Source organism: Danio rerio, chromosome 15 (genome assembly GCF_052040795.2).
Source record: "Danio rerio strain M-AB ecotype USA chromosome 15, GRCz13ab, whole genome shotgun sequence".
NCBI lineage: Eukaryota > Metazoa > Chordata > Actinopteri > Cypriniformes > Danionidae > Danio > Danio rerio.
In genome coordinates, this window is record NC_141035.1 from 23,797,593 (window position 1) to 23,819,145 (window position 21,553).

The 21,553-nt window shown below is 36.4% G+C and overlaps 1 protein-coding gene across 4 annotated transcripts; it reads right to left on the minus strand.

The window, feature by feature from the left end:
* a2m2e (alpha-2-macroglobulin 2, member e) lies at positions 1-18,519 on the minus strand. Of its 4 annotated transcripts, none has more exons than XM_087282230.1 (34): positions 18,415-18,519; positions 17,441-17,621; positions 17,174-17,330; positions 11,370-11,422; positions 11,267-11,287; positions 10,965-11,130; positions 10,778-10,862; positions 10,528-10,633; positions 10,306-10,426; positions 10,105-10,214; positions 9,849-10,019; positions 9,528-9,761; positions 9,230-9,445; positions 9,001-9,150; positions 8,681-8,806; positions 7,504-7,591; positions 7,001-7,097; positions 4,384-4,609; positions 4,187-4,313; positions 3,988-4,109; positions 3,856-3,907; positions 3,300-3,383; positions 2,863-3,039; positions 2,657-2,732; positions 2,418-2,574; positions 2,091-2,165; positions 1,847-2,009; positions 1,571-1,764; positions 1,287-1,499; positions 1,069-1,187; positions 753-834; positions 583-666; positions 371-476; positions 1-251 (listed from the first exon to the last, which is right to left on the minus strand). In XM_087282230.1, exons 1-34 carry the CDS (start codon positions 18,498-18,500, stop codon positions 193-195), a joined length of 4,284 nt encoding a protein of 1,427 aa, XP_087138356.1. In that variant the 5' UTR covers positions 18,501-18,519; the 3' UTR covers positions 1-192. The 4 variants fall into 4 exon arrangements, with proteins under 4 accessions (XP_087138356.1, XP_087138358.1, XP_087138357.1 ...); NM_001139479.2 differs by having other exon boundaries at positions 5-251; positions 7,001-7,142; XM_087282232.1 differs by lacking the exon at positions 11,267-11,287 and having other exon boundaries at positions 11,354-11,422.
* Between the last annotated feature and the right edge of the window lie 3,034 nt (positions 18,520-21,553).

Consider the following 21,553-nt stretch of genomic DNA (forward strand, 5'->3'; position numbering starts at 1 on the left):
TTGGGTTCAACACTTTTAATAATCATGTTAAATCATGATGTAATATTTTTTGTGTGTGTGTGATTTAATAAATCAGTTTCTTAAGATATGATGGGTTGGGTTGATAGGTGGGAATTAATTTGCCCAGAATATAGAAAAACTATTTAATATTAAACAAATAAATGCTTAAACATGTTTCACCACTGAAAAATATTAATTGATGTTCTTCAGTGCTTCACAGTGGAAGGAGTATTCAATCTCTGATTGATCACCTGAAGGAAATGGAGGATGTAATCATTTATATCACAGTACACTTACACGTTAAATAAATCTAAATAAATATTCCATCGCATGATAAAAAAATATTCAGCAAAAGCATAAATCATCTTACTTGTTTGGTAGTAATCATACACTTTGACCACAGCTGGCTTAAGATTCTTAACTTGTAGAACCTGTTTCATTTGTATCTGGTAATTCATTGCAACATTTTTAGAGATCTGCAGGAGAACACAACCTTATCAGTTACTGACAAAATGGATTTATTATATTTGATTGAACCAAAATGACATAAAATCAACCATTTGAATGTTACTGTTCTCTCACCTCCTTCAGATACACAATGACATGGTCATCTTTGGAATCGACCCGCTCCACAAGTGATACATATGTTCCTGAAGAAGTGCCAAGCTGTAAGAAAAAAAGAGCAGGTCAGTTAAAGTATTAACACTGACGTCTAGAGATTTTATTTCTGCTTGATGTATCATCAAACACACCGCAGATGTATCAGCTGTGAATCCAGATAACAGTTTAATGTCTACAATGGCCATGTTAGTCTTTTCCTCTGGCCCATCGTATCTGGAAATCAGCAAATGGAAATGATTAGATAAAAGCTTTTAATGTCATAAAAGTGTTCAAAAAGTAGTTGGCGATTCATTCCGCTGTAGCGACCCCTGATAAATCAGGGACCAAGCCAAAAGGAAAATCAATGAATGATTGAATGGATGAAAATTAGAAATAAGCAACAGTCATGTTCAATATCAATCATTATCATACTCTAGTATTGTGGATTACTTTCAGGTCAATTCTTACTTGACAGTGAAGTCGAAGATGAAATTTTGTCCCAGTGCTTCACAATCTCCTTCAATCTTAGCATCAATGCTCAATGTTTTAGCTTCAGTAGGAGTGGGAATGTTGTAAAACTGAGCTATCTGAGTCAAAACAGATAAAATGTTCATAAACAATCTCAAAGTAGAATAACCCCAAAATGCAAAGAGAAAAGGTGAGTAAATGAAGGTGAAACTGCAGACCTGCACAGACACACAGGCTGAGCCCTTGACTTCAATGCTGTATTTGCCCGGCACATTGGCCAGCTGCTTCTCCTGGTACAGTAACTTGTTGTCCTGATTGACATCAAAGTGGTGAGAGTCTCCTGCTGACTGTACAGTCACTGTGCTGGAGCCGTCAGAGCTGAACACTTTGGTGGCGTACAAAGACAGAGCCTGAAGAGCCACCACTGTGTCCTGGGAAAGAAATGAGTTCAGTCATGTGACAATTTTAGCCATTCAGCAATAATGTGTTTGATTTGAGCAACCTGTGTGGAGGAGAATCCTCCATAGGCATTCTGCTGCTTCACAAGCCAGCTGACAATCCTGTTAGCAAAGCCCAGATCAGCTGTAGTGAGTGAATCTGCAGTGAGAACAGCTAGCAGCACATATGAGCTGATCTCCACATCCAGAGAAGCAGAGTCATCAGCAGATGCAGACCGAGACCAGTGGACAAGAGGACCTTTAGGACACAAAAGACAAATCAACCAGCAGGACAAAAGCAACAGTGCAGTGCAGAAAGTCATCAGAAAGCAATCTCTTACCATCTGAAATAGCAAGATCCTCCAGTTTGTTGAAAAGCTGCTGTCGAGTGTTGGTGTCTCTAGCCAGACTGAAAGTGTAGGCCAGCAGAGCAGTGGTGTAAGTGTTTTTGACTTCCTCGATGACAGACCTCAAGCATGACAAACCTTTAGTGATGACAGGATCCTGAAACACAAACAGACAAACAGATGCTGCGAGTGTCATTTTACTAAGAGTTTATACTGATTTTCCTGATGATGAACTTACTGTGACAGGAGTTTCCAGTTCAAGCAGTGATGCAGTAATGTAGGCCGTCATGGTCACATTATCATTCACTCCACCCTATGATAAAGGACAATTTGGGGTAAGGCAACACAATCAATACATTTATGTTCATTTAGACACACATTTATATTGGCTTGACAAATCCTAAATGTTTGAAAGAGAAAAGTTTAAAAGTAAAAGTAAAGTTTCCTAGTTACTAGATTTCTTTCTAGATGTTTGCTATAGTGATAGATAGATAGATAGATAGATAGATAGATAGATAGATAGATAGATAGATAGATAGATAGATAGATAGATAGATAGACAAACCTTCATTCTGTTGTTAAACAGTCTTCCCTGTTGGATAAAACAGCCGTCTGAATCCCGTCTGCTTATTAACCAATCCTTTGCACTCTGAATAATTTGTGGATCAATAAATGTGTATTTTTGAGCTTTGCCAAAAGACCTCAGGACAAAGGCAGTCAACCTGGTGGTGTGGAAGATTTAATAATTTAGAATATTTCCTTGATGTTAATTTTGCTTTAACAAAAGAGTGAAACTATATATACCATGTGTTCCCATCACCATAACCAAATGTGCTGTAAGCCCCATCAAAATGCTTGTAGTTCAGTTGTCTCTGGTATCCTGTTTAGTGGCATAATGGTTAATGCTTGTTAATGTTAGAGCAGATTGTGTCTGACATTCAGCTGTGTTGAGAAATAAACAAATAATTTTTCCATCTCAGTAGTTTCTTATCATGACTGATGTGTCTCACCACTCTTAAGGAAGCTGCTGGCTTTCTCTCGGATGGCTGATGTGAGCTGCTTTGTGTTCTCCAGATACTGCAGAATGTAAATATTGGGAGAAAGAACAGCCATGTTTTGTTCTCCACAGCCGTACGGCATCCGTAATAATCCATGAAGATTCTGCAGTGCTCGACCCAATATGTCTCCTGCAAACCAAACACATTTTAGAAATCCAAACACAAGCTCCTCTTTCTGTATGTAAATGCAATAGTAACTGGATGCAGCATTTATGATGCAAGCTGAGATTGCATTTCTCAGAGATGCAGTGTCGGACGCAATGCACTTAATGGAGCTAGTGATGCCACTTTGATGTGTAGGTATAGGTAAGTCCATTAAAAATCATTGCATGCAGCTCAGATTGCATCTGCACCAGGTCTGCATCCAGACGCCTCTCCGTAAATGTTACCAATGACTGAAACTGAGGATTTTGCTGATCCCTCTATCACATCTTTAGGCAGAGTAAGATCCACTTTCTCTGAGAGACTGTCACCTGTCAATCAGAGGCAGAGACGCACGCATCAGTCATCAGGAGTGTAATATTTCAAAATAAAATTTAGTTTCAATCACTTCCACTTATTTCATTTCACAAGTTCCAATAATGAGTAAGAGGAGCCACAATCAGAAATTATTCTGTTTTAACCACACGGGTAAGAGAGAAAAGCATCAGCAGTTTTAAAATGAGATTTTTCAGTATTGTCACATATTGTAGACGTGATAATATTATGATAACATGGTTCCTCCAAATAGAGTAGTCCTTAAATTAAATGTGTGTTCTCAATATGTAGTTTTGATACTGCATGCTAATTTACTCATTTGTGCAGAATCTGAATTCCTTGAGGCAACATTTGTATTAATTGGATAAAAAACTTCTCTGCTTGATTGAAAAATTAAATGCAAGCAAAATGTTTTCTGCATTATGAGTGCTTTTACACCAAAATATCTGACCAATTTATGGAACCCACCCTTTGGACACAGTAACCAGCTGTTGGTCTCTGTCTTTTCAATTCCTTCAGCCTGCAGCATAAAAATAACAACACAAACAACATTAGGATCAATGGTAGATGATGTCTGAGAGCTGTTTGATGTGAACTGACCTGTACAAGCAGACTTCGTGTGACGATGTCAATGCGTCCTCGCTCTGGCACACTCACAATCTCATTGTCACACACAGTCTGGGACGCCTCTGCCTCTGCACTGACTGTAACATTCACCACTCCTGCAACACAAGACATGTATGTGAAGATACAGCAGACTCAAACACTGAGAAACTATGATTCAGACTGGACAAGTCACCAAGAACAGAAGGAGTGAGGATCCATTTAAAGGTTTTTCTTCCATTAGCACAGAGACAGGATGAATACTGATCATCAGAGGAGGCTTTGAGAGTGTAGTCTGAGGAAGGAGCTGGACTCACTTTAACCTGTCAATCAAGCACATGTGATGAGTGGAATATTTGATCTGATTGGATCAGACTGAGTCTGAAATCTCACCATGATGCACTTGGATAGATAGTTGAAGACAGTGGCCTTGAGCTCAAAGATCTCTCCACGTATGATGGAGTAAGGTAGAGAGAGCTCCAGGAAGAAGGGCTGGAAAACTGTCAGCTGAGCAGGAGGAGCCAAACCCAGACCTGTGGAGGACAGACAGAAGGCCTCTGTTTCCCAAGTCGTGATGGTGTCAGGAACTGTAACAGGAACCTCAGCTGATCCAGAGTCTCTGTGGTGCAATAATAACAATAAGCCTGACTGATTCCTACTCAACAATTGAGCAAAAATTGGTTACATATGTAAGTCTGGAATTTGAGGGATTTTGAATCATCTGCATTCTGTCTTGGCAGGAGCCTCTTTTTGATTGTCAGAGTGTATAAATCTGCAAACTACAAACCATTTTTTTTTGTGTGTGTACAGCCATTTTATGTTTTGTGCAATTATGATACCAAGTCAATCCTCTTCAGACACTTTTATGTCACAGCAACAACAATATTGGACTATATGCATGTAAGGTTTATGCAAAAACAAGACAAAATGAAAAACAAAAAACTTCTTATTTATCAACTAATCCATCAATCAAAACATGTCACAGCCACGAATCTCTCCCTCAAAAAACTTTTAACAAGAATTGTGAGCAGAGCAGGCAGGACTCAGGATTCAGGATTAGTAAATACTGTACAATCTGTTATGACTCCATTTCATGCTACTTTTAGGAGAGGCCTATTGAATTAATTCACAAACTGGCTGTGAAAGAGCTCTTCATTATGCCACTGGACGGGTTGGCAGTGACCATAACAAAGATGCAAGCACCTTGAACAGTGTAGCAGCCAGCTACCCTTACAATGATCTGCTGGGGATAGTTTCCAAACAGGAACTCCTAGGGAAGATATTGCAAATAATGTAGGAAATGCTGACAGCAATATAGAGTATGAGAAGGCCAGGACTTCAGATTAGTCTGTCAGTTGATAGATAAAATAAAGCAGCGTATTTCTCCAGCATAGTTTTCCCATTTCCTCTAGGTGCCAAAATGAAGATGATGCATTGAAGATACAGTGCATCCGGTAAGTATTCATGGCGTTTCCCTTTTTCCCCACATTTTTTTATGTTACAGCCTGGATTAAATTCATTTATTTCCTTAAAGTTTTTACACACAATACCCCATAATGTCAACAAGGACAAAATATATTTTTTAATTGTTGCAAATTGACTAAAAAAAAAACTTTCCACTGATCATTCATAAGATGTTTCAGCAGCTTAACTCACCTATAGTGGTATATTTAGTTGATTGGACATGATTTGAAAAGACATACACCTGTCTATATAAAGTCCCAGGGTTGGCAGTTCATGTCAAAGCACACACCAAGCATGAAGACAAAGGAATTGTCTGTAGACCTCTAGGACAGAATTGCCTCGAGGCGCAAGGCTGGAGAACATTACAGAAAAATTTCTGCTGCTCTGTTCCAATGAGCACAGTGGCCTCCATCATCCGTAAGCGGAAGATGTTTGGCACCACCAGCACTTTTCCTAGAGCTGGCTGGCCATCTAAACTGAGTGATCGGGAGGAAAGGGCCTTGGTCAGAGAGGTGATCAATAACTCGATGGTCACTCTGTCTGAGCTACATCAATCTTCTGTGGAGAAAGGAGAACCTTACAGAAGGACAACCATCTGTGCAACAATCCACCAATCAGGCATGTATGGTAGAGAGGCCAAATGGAAGCCACTCCCCGCCTGGAATTTGCCAAAAGGCATCTAACAGACTCTCAGATCATAGGAAACAAAATTCTCTGGAATGATGAGACTAAAACTGAACTTTTTGGAGTGAATGCCTGGGGTTACGTTTGGAGAAAACCAGGTACCGCTCATCACCAGGCTAATACCATCCCTACAGTGAAGCATGGTGAAGGCAGCATCATGTTTTGGGGATGTTTTTCAGCAGCAGGAACTGGAAGACTAGTCAGGATAAGAGGAAAGATGAATGCAGCAATGTACAGGGACATCCTGAATGAAAACCTGCTTCAGAGTGCTCTTGACCTCAGGCTGGGGCAGGACAGTGGCCCAAAGCACACCAAGAAAATATCAATGGAGTGGCTTCACAACAGCTCAGTGAATGTCCTTGAGTGGCCTAGCCAGAGCCCAGACCTAAACCTTATTGAACATCTGGGGAGATCAGAAAATGGCTGTACATCGTTGCTTCCCATCAAACCTGATAGAGCTTGAGAGGTACTGCAAAGAGGAATGGGCAAAAATTCCCAAAGACTGGTGTGCCAAGCGTGGCATCATATGCAAAAAGACTTGAGGCTGTAATTGCTGCCAAAGGTGCATCAACAAAGTATTGAGCAAAGGCTGCACATGTGATTATGCACTTGTGATTTTGCACATGTGATTTTTCAGTTTTTTTATTTTTAATAAATTTGCAACAATTTCAAAAAATCTTTTTTTTTTTCACATTTTCATTATGGGGTATTGAATAGAATTTATTGATGAAATAAATTAATTAAATCTATTTTGGAATAAGGCTGTAACATAAAAAAAATTTGTAAAACGTGAAGCGCTATGAATAGTTTCTGATGCACTGCATACGTTAATGGCAAAATGCACCAGTTATGTTTCACATACCCCACTTCAGCAAGCTCCCAGATCCATGTTTCTGGAAAGACTGTCCTAATTGTCACTGATGGAGAATTTCCAACCGGTCCATCAACGCCAGCCATTCCTAGAGCAAACATCACTGGTACTGGTCTATGGTCAGGATACATCACTGAAAAAAGTAATATTTGGCATTAAGTGACAGGTATGTGTAACATATCAAAATAATCAAATCCATGTATTGTCATAGAAATAAAATCAAATAGGAGGCAAACAACACAAATTGTTTAATGCAGATTTTAATTGATACATTTAAATTTATTTAAAGTTTTACATTTATGTTAGTGTTGTAAGTCTTTTCAATGATATTTAATGTTTGTTTAATAACACTGAGTTAAAGTTAGAAACTCCTAAAACATGATTACAACTGAAACTGGGCAAGGACATTTTATGTCTTTCTTTAAAATACACTTTAAAACAAACAATGCTATATTTGATTGTTAAAGCGTACACAGGAATAACAGTACATATACCTAAATTTTTGTGATAAGTCAAGCCTCTGTATGAAAGACAATCAGGGACTCGCACAGCCAAATTTGTTGCCATTTTCAGCCCCACACTCTGTCAAGGGATAAACAAAGTTCAGTTTAATTGAAATACAGAATAAAGACGAGGGCTTTTCAATCAAATGAGCAGGATGCCCTTCTGGATCTTTCACTTATTTTGAAGGCTACTGACTACACTAGACAATAAATTGCATCACCAGGCTATTCACTTTTCCAGCAGAGTTTCACGTAATTTTGGGTGTTTCCTCTTCAATTGCTCGACTTTAACTGCAGTTCAGCAGCTTAACTTTTACTCATGAACATTTCATTCATGCTCCTGTGACAAACTAGGGTATTTGACGCGAAAATGAAGGAATGGTGAAAGAGTGTTGCTTTTATTGATACCAGACTTCTAATAGAAAGAAAGAAAACAGCATTTCGTGATGTGTGTGTGCATTCCTTTACTGACAGCCGAGTGTGTAGATCTTGTCACAAAATGCGGTGAAAAGTCCTTCATGACGTAATAGTTTGACGGCGGTGTTTACTTTAATAATGCCACTAATATATGCATACTCCACACGTCTTTATTCCATTTCTGTTTAGGTCAGTTATGACTTTAGTCAGATTAGGGTGATCAAAAATCGATGTTGACATTGTGAACTCTTAATCTGAGTATTGTCTTAATCATATTTAAATCTTAAAATAGTATTGTGGCCTATGTGAACATACTCAATGTTCGACTCACAAATCACACCGTTAGGGCTCTGCGAACTTGGATTTGCGAAGCAGCATTTTCTGTATGTACATACATCAAAAGCAAGTAGACTATGGCTCACGCTTGACAGTGGAAGATGATTTGCGGTTTGTCGTGTCAGGAATCTGACCACAGATTAGCATGTTGTCCTCACAGAAAAAGACTCAGCCATCACACAGAATCACATTATCTGTATATGTATGTTTCAATGTAATTATGCACTTTAAATGCAGCAAGTAGTATGTGACTAATGTTTATACAATTGTTTGTTTTTTGGGGGGTGGGGGGGGGGGGGGGGGTTGTGTGCACGAACGAGTGAAACTGGACAAACTTGGGGGGCGTGTGTCCATTAAGTTTGAAAAACCTTTATCTTTGGCACTGTCACATATATGTATGTAATCCACCTGTTACCTTTAAGGTTTCATAGGTGTTGTCTGTCAGCACAGATCGACGAGGTCTTACATACAGACATGCCTGCTCATCTTCAACACTGTAAGGATAATATGACACCGACTGAACTGGCAGCAGGTTGAAAATCTGCAATGAGACCACATTCACACACAGTCAGTCAGATTACTAATTCTTTCATGGACTTTCAAAAAACTGAATATCAGATGATGGATTACAGCAGACACATCTAAATGTAGTCTTTTTTTTCACAAGATTCATACTGTAGATTCCTAAGACAAAGACACACTTTTTAAAAGTATTGAATCTTAAAGCATCTACACCTTGTCAGCATCCAGACGTTTTCCTGACTCCAGGATCAGGACGCTCTGATCTACAGCACTGAGGCCACACAGTGAACCAGGCTGAGCTGAGAGCTGGAGAGTGTTTTTCTCACCAGGAACTGCTTTAGCAGGAGAAAACTGCAGAGACACCTGTGATGATGGGGAAATGGGGTTTATTTTAGGATTCAAACAGACACAGAGATTATTTTTAACCAGCTGCAATACATACCTTATTACCAAAACATTTTTCAGTGTCTAATCTTTTGTTAGCAGCAATAACGTTTTCACTGGGCAGAACACAGTATGCCAGAATCTGCACTACAGGAGCCACATCTGCACCAACAGACAGTTTGAAGGACATTGTGCCACTTGCTAATCCATTAGAAGAAGACTTCACTTCAACCTTCTCAAATCCATGATGAACAATCACTCCTCTGGACAAGACCTGAAACAGACAGACGACACTCTGATAAACAAAATTGCAAAGAATAAAAGCCATCACTGTACGAATTAGCACATGTACTCACCATATAGACAATGTCAGTACTGAAGTCTTCAACAGTCTCGCCAACAAAATAATACTTGACAGTGGCTGTAATCTCAGTGCCACACTTTAATGGCTGCTCAATATCTTCTATAATCAGTTCACTTAATGTTGGGGAGTACACAGTGGCGATCCGGAAGAGCTGAACAGTTTTTTTATCTGTAGAGAAGTAAGGTGTTTTGTAGCCATAATAACGGGTATCTGGATACACATTTGCCTGGAAAGATTCAGAAATGAGTTGACTGTTGCTACTAAACCCTTCATGGAACATTAACTAAAACTAGATGAATACAAACTCTCTTACAATCAGAGAAATGTCTTTTTTAGAAAGACTAGATGTATTAAGAGAGAAGCTGGCCAGTCCATCACTGTCTGTAGTGAGATTTAGGAGCAGTTTGGAGGACCAGTTTTCACCTTCTAAAAGATAAACCTCTTTGTTTGGAATTGGAGCATCCTTAAAATCGGAAAGTTTGATCTGTTGAAAATAAGAATGTGATCAGGGATATAATCAGGAAAATGTATATTTTTGCATACATTATTGGCATAAATTTCAGACTTACTTTTCCTTCTATGACTGATCCAGGTTCATATGTTTTGGGCAGGTCAATCAGTGTGATTTTGCCAATTTCATACGTGAGATGTACAGATTCAGATTTTGTCATGGTGATCTCTGTAATAGTAAAATATTCATATGTATAATAAATTTAAAAATTAGAAAGTCAATAAAATCAGATAAAGATTTGATCAACCCAACAGCTCACCCGTTCCTTCTTCTGTAACCACTGCCTCAACATGAAGAGAATCCTTTAAGTTATCTTTTAGTGTGGAGTTCAATATCATTGATAAACCGAAGTTATGGATGGCACAGCCAGTCTTTGTTATCTAATTGTAATAAATAATAAAACATTTGCATATTAGCTGAAGCGTGATTTAAATGAATAGAAGAAGGAAAAATGTTGTGTAGTGCAGTTCAGCTAACATACCTCAAGGGTTTCCTCTAAACACAATGGAAAGAAAATAATGTAGGGCAAAGGATTACGGCACACTTTTACCCATGATTTACCAGGCACAGGTTGTCCATAAGTGTATCTGTAAAGTGAAAATGTTCAAGCAACTGATCAAACCCAGGATTAAGTACAATAAATAATATTCTATGATAATTGACCCCAGAGAATGCACTCAACAGTTAAAGTAACACAATTTGACTATAAAGAAGAGAAATAAATGACTCACTTTGCGCAAACCTCAATTAACAGTTCCTCCTCAACAACACTCACTGTCTTTGGTTTTTTTACTGTAACTTCAAACTTAGGCAAAACTAGAAATCAAGACAGTTAGTATTACAATAACTTAATAAACAACAATATAATTTGAATTCTGTGACATGACACACACCAAGCTATTCCCTTTTATGACTTACCGTATTTTTTCACCTGAAAATAATGTGAGCTCATCCTTTCTCCAATAAAAGCCTTTAGTTTGTATGCGCCTTCACGACATTCTGGGTTTAATTCATATGAGCGCTGCAAAATCCACCTTGTTGAGGAAACATTTGTCCATTGACCAATCCTGTTATCTTGACTGTCCTGTTTAATACCAAAAACACAATCCATTTAGTCACACAGTCAACAAAACATCTTGACCATTAATGAAGAGATATATGGTTTTTCAAAGCACAGTAAAGGCTTTGTAATGACTGTAGAGAATATCTTATGTTCTTACCTCAAGCACGATAATACTGTACTGGAAAAGAGATAAAAAAACTAGTTCAATAATTTATAACAGATTTTCAGAGGATTTAAATCCAACATAAAACACGTCATACCTGCTGATCAACAGGTGCAAAGTTTGTATCCATGGTAACAACTCTGAAGTTCACTTTGAAAACATAAAAATATGTTATAGCCAATTTCCCAAGTAATGTACATTAAAAAGAAGTCGTTACAGTGGAGAAAAAAGTAGTCAACATGTCATGTTTTTTTTTTTAGGAAAAAAATATTCTAAAGGAGCTGTTGCCATGAAATTGAAGCAGATTTTGGTAAAAACCCAAACAATACATCATCATCATTTTCATCCACTTATCCGTGGCCGGGTCGCGGGGGCAGCAGTCTTTGGAGAACTTCAGGCTTCCTTCTCACCAAACACTTCCTCCAGCTCTTCTAGGAGGATTCCAAGGTTTTCCCAAGCCAGCCAAGAGACAAAGTCCCTCCAGCATGTCCTGGGTCTTCCCCGTGGCCTCCTCTCGGTGGGACATGCCTGGAACACCTCCTTAGGTATGTGTTCAGAAGGCATCCTAAACAGATGCCTGAGCCACCTCAGCTGACTTCTCTAGATGTGCTGGAGCAGCGGCTCTACTCTGAGCTCCTGCCGGGTGACAGAGCTTCTCACCCTATCTGTAAGAGTGCGCCCTGCAACCCTGCGAAGGAAACTCATTTCAGCCAATTGTATCCGAGATCTTGTCCTTTCGGTCATGACCCAAAGCTCCTAAACCATAGATGAGAGTAGGAATGTAGATTGACTGGTAAATCGAGAGCTTTGCCTTTCGTCTCAGCTCCTTCTTTACCAAAACAGACAGTACATGGACCACATTACTGCTGCCGCTGCACCGATCCACCTGTCAATCTCACACTCCATCCTTCCATTACTTGTGAACAAAACCCCAATATACAGTACTTGAACTCCTCCACCTGGGGTAAGGACCCTCCTCCAACCTGAAGATGGCAAACCACCTTTTTCTGGTGGAGCACCATGACCTCGGAGGTGCTGATTCTCATCCCAGCTGCGTCACACTGAAGGTCCGTGTTTGATGAAGTCAACAGAACAACATCGTCTGCAAATAACAGAGATGAAATCCTGTAGTCCCTGAACCGGCCGACTTCCAGCCCAAAGCTGCGCTTTAAAGTTCTGTCCATAAAAATTATGAACAGAATTGGGGACAAAGAGCCGCCCTGCCAAAGCCCAACATGCACTCCCAGGTGAAAAAAAGTGCACTAAAATACACTTATTTAAGTATACTTAGTACACTTTTCAGTAATGTACTAAAAGTGCTCTATTTTCGAACACTAATTTTGTACTTAATGTACTAAAAGATAGTATTAAGTATATGTTAAGATAAACTTAATACCATCTAATTTTTCTCAACTGTGCTATTTTGAGACACCCTGAAATTGAACTAAAATGTGCTTTTAACATACTATATCTGTATTTAAAAAATATGTTTAGTTACAACTAAAAATACACTTGAACCCTAATTTTAAACATTTATAAATATATTTAAGAATAGCTTAAAGCATAATAGTAATATATTTAAAGAATATACAAAATGTGAAAGCAGTGTGCTATTATACACTTTAAGTATACTTTGTACACTTTTCAGTAATGTACTAAAAGTGATCTATTTTCGCACTCTAATTTTGTACTTAATGTACTAAAAGATAGTATTAAATATATATTAAGATAAACTTAATACCATCTAAGGGTACTCAACTGTGCTATTTTGAGACACCCTGAAACTGAACTAAAAATACACTTGAACCCTAATTTTAAACATTTAAATATATTTATGACTAATTTAAAGTATAATTGTAATATATTAAATGAATATAAAAATTGTAAAAAAAAAAGTGTGCTAAATACTGTATTAAAAGTGCTTGATTTTCCCAAACTAATTTTGTATTTGTTGTACTAAAAATTAGTATTAAGTACATTAAGATAAACTTAAGTACATCCAAGTACTCAACTGTGCTATTATGAGACAAAATTAAGCTGATCTAAAATGTGCTTTTAACATTCTAAACATTTATTTAAAGAATATATTTTGAAGGGATCCCAGGTGAAAAAAATAAATAATTAAATGCAATTAAAATACACTTAAATACCCGCAAATACATTTTTAGTACATTGTTATTTTTTTGTGTTAAATAAAAGTTTGATGGTTTTACACTATAAATATACTAATTAAAAGTATGTTTATACTTCAGTAGGACTTTAGTACACTTGACAAAAGTATACCAAATACCAGTTATACTTTAGTGTACTACATAAAGTACACTACAGAAAAAAACATCCAAAACAGTTGTATTAGTGTAACCTGAGGAGTGACACAAACAACAGAGATAAGTTCCACGTGCAGGTTTAATCAGTGGTCAGGCAAGAAATGGTCAATACAGGTGCAAACAGACATACAAGGGAAGTCCAGAATCGTAGTCAAAGGATCAGGCGAGTGGTCAGAAGGCAGGCGGCAGACTAAGACACACGGGCTAACAAGGCTAGGGTCAAAACACAGGAAAACTAGACTAGAAAACACGTTGTTACTTTACAGTTAACAAGACTCGGCAATGTGAATGAGTGAGTGTGTTGGTTAAATAGTGTGGGCAATCAGTCTCTGACAATCCTCAGGTGGCGCGAGTGTAATCATTCTAGATGAGGAAGCATGTGTGAGTGTGAGCGGAGTGCATGTATGAAAATGTAGTCCAGAAATGGCGGAATTGTAGTCCATGGTTATTGTGAATGAAGTTATCGTGACAATTAATGTGTTTTTCAAAAGTGTGCTTTAAATGCTTTAAACATTAGTTGATTTTTAGTACACTGTTTACATACTAATCCTAAGTTTAAAATAAGTTAATATATAAAAAATCTATTAGTAATGTTTTGTAGTAGAAGTACATTTTCCCAAAAATTGTACTTAAGTACACTTAATGTGAATGCAATATTATCACTTTAATATTTAATATTAACACTTTAATAGATTTTGAGTGTTGTAATTTTAAGTTTATATTAAACTGACTTTATTAAAAATCTATTAGTAATGTATCGTAGTAGAAGTACATTATTTTATTTATATTTTTGTGTTCTCAGTTTTTGCTAAGTTTTTGTTCCCTCCCATAAGGTATTTTTGGACTTGTGGTTTATTGCACAAAAAGATTCAAATGTTTTGATGAAGCACAGATGCTGTTTTCTTTGTACACACAGTATCCCTTCAAAATATATTCTTTAAATAAATGTTTAGTATGTTAAAAACACATTTTAGATCAGCTTCATTTTGTCTCATATTAGCACAGTTGAGTACACTTAGATGTACTTAAGTTTATCTTAAAAAGTACTTAATAATAATTTTTAGTACATTAAATACAAATTTAGTTTGGGAAAATCAAGCACTTTTAATACAGTATTTAGCACACTTTTTTTTTTTTTTACAATTTGTATATTCTTTTAATATATTACTATTATACTTTAAATTAGTCATAAATATATTTAAATGTTTAAAATGAGGGTTCAAGTGTATTTCTAGTTGTAACTAAACATATATTTTTAAATACAGATATAGTATTTTAAAAGCACATTTTATTTCAGTTTCGGGGTGTCTCAAAATAGCACAGTTGAGTACACTTAGATGGTATTAAGTTTATCTTAACATATACTTAATACTATATTTTAGTACATTAAGTACAAAATTAGTGTGCGAAAATAGAGCACTTTTAGTACATTACTGAAAAATGTACTAAGTATACTTAAATAAAGTGCATTTTAGTGCACTTTTTTTTTTTTTTTTTACCTGGGATAGTGTGTGTACAAAGAAAACAGCATCTGTGCTTCATCAAAACACTGAGAACACAAAAATATAAATAAGATGCAACATTACAGCACAGATATGAAATGTAAAGACATTTTGGGAAAATGTACTTCTACTTAAAATTACTTAAAAACTTCAAATTACCACACTCAAAATCAATTTAAGTGTCAGTGATAATATTGCATTCACATTAAGTGTACTTAAGTACAACTTTTGGGAAAATGTACTTCTACTCCAATACATAACTAATAGATTTTTTATATACTAACTTATTTTAAACTTAGGATTAGTATGTAAACAGTGTACTAAAAATCGACTAATGTTTAAAGCATTTAAAGCACACTTTTGACACTAATAAAAGTCTTTTGGATGTTTTTTCTGCAGTGAACTTTATTGTAGTACACAAAAAAATTATTTAAGTTACTGGTATTTATACTTTTGTCAAGTGTACTAAAGTCCTACTGAAGTATAAACATACTTTTAATTAGTATATTTATAGTGTAAAACCATCAAACTTTTATTTAACGCATAAAAATAACAATGTACTAAAAATGTATTTGTGGGTATTTAAGTGTATTTTAGCTGCATTTAATTATATATTTTTTTCACCTGGGCTGAAAACAAGTCTGACTTAGTGCCAGCAATGCGAACCAAACTCCTACTCTGTTCATATATGGACCAGACAGCCCTTAACAAAGTGTCTCTGACCCAGTACTCCCACAGCATCGGCACAGCATGCCACGGGGGACACGGTTGAATGCCATCTCTAAGTCCACAAAACACATGTGGACTGGTTGGACATACTCCCATGAACCCTTTAGCACTCTCGTAAGGGTATAGAGCACACTGTACCAAAAAATACAAACAAAAATAAAACAAAACAAAATTGAAAAAATTGTGAAAACAGTGAACGATAAAATGACACAAGAATAATGTAATGAACTACTGAAATATTTATACTTAATATATAAAAGGCTTTTTTGGTGATGGCAGCTTAAAGACGCCTCTCAAATGGAGAACGAAGTCATGCATTACTGAGGTGTGCATTTAACAGAGCCTGCAGAGCCACCATCAAATGCGAGAGTCATTGCAAGGAGATCTGTTGACTCATACAACAAGTGGCCCATGTATTGAAAAAAGTCATCATTCTTCCTAAATGATCATGTAATGCCTTAATGCTCATACAGGATACAAAGTATGCAAAGATTGATTGGTTTTTTACTCCCATGAAGGATTGGCATCTTCTCATTTGATAATGTTATGAGTGCTCCTTGAGTATGCTTTTCCCTGGTACAGATGATGAACACATATGGGTGCTGCACAAGATGAGGGAGGAATGGGATACTGTTCTTCTGGCCATGCTGAACTGGTTTATCTAGCTGTGGTTTCTGGACATACTGGAGCTTACAAGAGCTCCCCATGCCCAGTTCTGTTATGATGACACCTGTTATGTGAAAGCACTGGAAATTGTATAGCACCCCACGCCAGAGATATGGAATTTGCATGTTTGTGATGGGCAGACATTGAATGTGTCACTGCGGGTTTTGGATACAGTTGCAGAAGCAAGAGCCCTATTTAAATCACGGGCTGTATGCTCTGAAGGTTTTGCTTAATAGTTTAAATGGGCACAAGGCATCTTAATTAAAGGTGTATGTGACTGTTAGTTAAACTTTTCACCCTAACATGGCAGCTAATTAGTATCTGTCTTATTACACTTTCTGACGCACTCTTTGACCAAAGTGCTCTTATTTAAGCAGTGCTTTACCTACACTCTTGTGTTTTCTCTCATTCTTATCTATTTTTTAAACTTATCTGGTTCTCTATTCTGTTTACAAGTTTGCAAATACATTTAACTGCTTACAACAAACTTGTAATATCTGCAGGGTTTTGTAACATGTGTATTTTTGACCCTGATGTCCTATACTGCTACTTCAGCTCATCGTATGATGATAACATGCTTTACTTAATGTATGTTACATCAGTTGTGGTCAGGGTAAGATGTCAGTGACACCAGGATTATTTACTAAAATTTAGACTTTGAAACATTCACAACTCACCAATCTGTCCAGGCATATAGATGGGTTTATCAGTCTGGATAAAGGTCAGAGGATCGTAAGATTTGAACATGACTTTTCTTTCCTCAGTCATCTTGAAGGACTCTCCCTGAAGTTCAACCTTGATTTTCTGCACTGATTCTGCTTCTGCTAGAGGGGCCTGATGAGAAATAATGTTTTGCGTTTACAACTTCTGCAACAGACAGCAACTTTTCTTCAAAAAAGCAAATGTTTACAATTGTATTAAATTCATTTTGTTTTGCAAAAGACCTTGAAGTTAAAGCAGCGGTGAAACTCTTGCTCAGCATTCTCCTGCAGCAGTAATGTGCTCTGGTTCCCATGAACCAGATATATGTTCATGACGAGACTTTCATTGGGCTTCAGAAGACTTGCACACAGTTTGGCCTCAGATCCTGACTCAATCACGGCAGGAAAAGTCACCATGAAAGATCTGATGTGAGATAATAATTGTTAATTAAACATGTTTCTTATGCATGCAGTAAGCCTATCAAACAGCAAAAATATACTGTGCAACACAGGTCAGTTATATAAATCCAAAAGAAATCAAGACATTCTACATATAGTGGCTGTTGATAAAGTCAGGATTGTCAGTGGACAGCCACACCAGAGGAAACTCCACACATCACCTCAGCCACTCACCTGGACTACACGTACCAGAATACTTTGCACCCACACATCTGATTCAGTTTATTTTAAACTCTGATTATTCACACAGCTCCAAGACATTACACACATTATATAAGCACCACTTCCACTCATGAGTGCTCATTTTTGTATGCACTCATAAATATTTAATTGTCTGTTTTTGTCTTTGTCTTGCCCAGTTTTGTTTTTATTGGATTTCGATTGTTTGTCTGCCTGTTAACCACCCTCCAATATAATAAAGCTGTGTTTGGAACTTCACCTCTTTTACCATCACCCCATTCATAACAACAGTAAAACAAAAAATAAAGTGGCATCAGTTTTTCCATTGAAAATTCCATTTAAAAGAGGATTTAAAAAAATAGTTTTAATAAATGTAAAGCATTTACTGTAACTCATTGCTATCATCATCATCATATTTTGATGAAAAAATTTTAAATAAAAATGTAATTTTTATTTTTTATATTATTCAAATATACACAATAAAAGGGACTAAGCCGAAGGAAAATGAATAAATGAAATAATGTACTCATTAGTAAATAACTGCCTTCCTCTAAGGAAACAAAAGTGTTAAAACTTACGGCTCTGCTGCTTGTCCATTGACACAGACGAAAAGGAAAAAGTTCAGGAGGAGCCCTTTCCAACAACAGCTAACATTCAGAGCCATGATGACGAGTGTCCAGGCCATGAGATAAGCTGAACTGTCCCTTATAAAGAGACTCTCCTGCTAAAGGAGGCCCTTAAAAATATTGATCATTTGATTAATGATTCAACCAGCTAATGTAGTTTAAAGCCTGTGCAAATGCACATTTGTTAATTTATACAAAAGGAAAAAAAAGAGTTTTAAAAAGTACTGAAATATTAGATTAAAACATACAAATGTTTTAGTCGTAAGCAATAAAATAAACATTCAGTGTAGTTTCCTAAATAAACATTTTAGAACTGAATTTCTATGTTGATGTTTTAACATGTAAATCTTTATTTTAAAAGAAAGGTTGAGGCATTTACTTTTTGTCAAATAACAAGCAAGCCCTTTACTGAAATATTTTATTACATAGACTCAAAAAAGGATTTTATTTTGTTACTTATTTAAAATGAGCTGAACAAACACAATTCTTCTTTTTACAATTGTTGTTTTTTTTGGCACAAATTAATTGTTTTATGTTCAAGCTACTTCCATTTGAAAAATGAAGTAAGTTAACTTAATCAATTTGTGTTGGGATAACATGAAGGAATTGTGTGGAGCCCAGCATTTTTACAGTGCAGTGAGCATAAACATGTGATCTCCTGAATACCCTGACTCTTAACTTAATTTACATAGAAATACACAGTTACTGACCTTTGACCAAAACAAATATTGGGCTCTGATAACTACAGAGGTGGTTAGATTATTCAAAATCTGTACTCAAGTAAGAGTACAAGTACTTGCAGAAATTTTTACTCAAGTAAAAGTAACAATCTTAAAAGTTACTCGAGTAAGAGTAAAAAAGTACCTTATGAAAAAATTACTCAAGTTATTACTTACTTAGTTACTTTTGATTATATATATATATATATATATATATATATATATATATATATATATATATATATATATATGTGGTAGTGCTGTCCCCTCACAGCAAGAAGGTCGCTGGTTCGAGCCTCGACTCGGTCAGTTGGAGTTTCTGTGTGGAGTTAGCATGTTCTCCCTGCATTCGCATGGGTTTTCCTCCAGGTGCTCCGGTTTCCCCCACAGTCAAAAGACATGCGGTACAGGTGAATTAGGTAAGCTAAATTGTCCATAGTGTATGAGTGTGTGCGTGAATGTGTGTGTGGATGTTTCCCAGAGATGGGTTGCGGCTGGAAGGGCATCCGCTGCATAAAAACTTGCTGGATAAGTTGGCGGTTCATTCTGCTGTGGATGAGTGTGTGTGGATGTTTCTTTTTTCGGCTTAGTCCCTTTATTAATCCAGGGTTGCCACAGTGAAATGAACCGCCAATTTATTCAGCACGTTTTTACGCAGCGGATGCCCTTCCAGCCGCAACCCATCTCTGGGAAACTGAATGACTAATATGTACTGGGATAATCAGTTATTCCATTAAACAGCTACTTGGTTATCTCAAAGCAGACCTGTAGCCAGCCAGGGGTCATTTTCTCAAAATGTGGACCTTTTTGCAGTTATTCACTTCATTTACAATGTTTGAGATTTAAATACTGTGTTTTAGTGACATTTTAAGCACTATTTTAGGTGCATTAGCCTGTTAGGTCGTCATCATAGTGACACATTTAATGTACCAAAATATTTCCTAAAGATTTAGATGAAAGAAAAATGAAAAAATTATTATTTTTAAAATACACATTTATTAAATCATAACTTATTAAAAAAAATAGGAATCTGTTGAAGTTTTAAATTAAAAACTTTAGCCTATTGTAGCCTACAAACTGGCCAGAACATTCAACTGTCCTCACTCAGTCAGAATTTGGCTATTTGAATAATAAAAAATCTAACATAATAATAATAATGGAGCTTCACAATTTCTCTAGCCTCTCTTGTAAAAAAAAAAAAAAGTATATTTGATTTGATTAAAATTTTGATTTGAATAAATATAAAATTTCGTTCGAGCATTTTTTTGAAGGGGACACAAATAAAGCTCGTCCTGATTTTGCCAAGTGCTAGTTGTCCTGAGACCAACATAATTTATGATAACCCAGGGACAACATCTCTATCAGCCAATCAAACGTTATTACATCATCATTATGTGCCCCCTGCAGAGTCCGCCAAAAATGCAAATTCAAAAAAGACACCCACACACACACGCAACTCAACTGCCTTTTTCACCAGTGAAGAGGACAAGTGAAGAGGTAAGATCACCGGTTTTCTTCTATAAGTTTACAGAAGCAGTAATGATTGTAAAATTCATATGTGTTTATGGATTTGCTCTTTTTTTCTAGCGAAGCAAACGAGCAACATTTAACTTTAGTTTGCATTAAGTTAGCCTATTAGCCGTCCCTACCTAACGTTAGATTGACGTGCTGCTTACTGCGATTTACTTTCTGGCTTCAATTAAAACAAGCTAACAATATTGTTTTGAATTTAAATCTAGCTATTAAACGTGACTAAACTTGTCTCTTGCTAATTTAGCGATCGTATTTTTGTCTAATAATTCGGTTTTTATCATGTATTATGTCAATTTCATTTAAAGACAAACGCCAGAAAGGTGAACCAACACAGCACTAGTTTAAACACAAGACAGGTTATTTGAGACGTTAAATTTATTTAATCTGATTATTTATTCTGTTAAATATGTTGACCTAATCGCTGATTTATTAATATGTTAACCCTTGGTCATCATCGCTGATTTATTAATATAATTAATATGTTTACCTCAGATCATCATCGCTGATTTATTAATAAAATAAATATGTTAACCTCAGATCATCATCTCAGATTTATTAATATGTTATCATTGATTTATTAATATGTTAACGTCAGGTCATCATCACAGATTTATTAATATAATAAATATTTTAACCTCAGGTCATCCTCGCTGATTTATTAATATTTTATCATTGATTTATTAATATGGGACCGCGCCTCCCATGATGTGGGTGCGTCACGCTTGCTTGACTATCCCCTTATTGGGGGCGTTGGTAAGGTGCAGTCATTATGGCGCTCTCCATAGTTCTCACATATGTGGATTTTCAAAATCAAATCCACTGTATAGCACTGAAGTTCC

Excerpts from the sequence above, each read along its gene's own strand:
- a2m2e (NM_001139479.2), bottom strand. The coding sequence starts at position 18,500 with ATGGCTCTGAATGTTAGCTGTTGTTGGAAAGGGCTCCTCCTGAACTTT. Across the intron at positions 11,288-11,369 it reads TTGCACCTGTTGATCAGCAG|TACAGTATTATCGTGCTTGA; the intron begins GTATGACGTGTT and ends TCTCTTTTCCAG. Across the intron at positions 9,762-9,848 it reads AAAAAGACATTTCTCTGATT|GCAAATGTGTATCCAGATAC; the intron begins GTAAGAGAGTTT and ends GAATCTTTCCAG.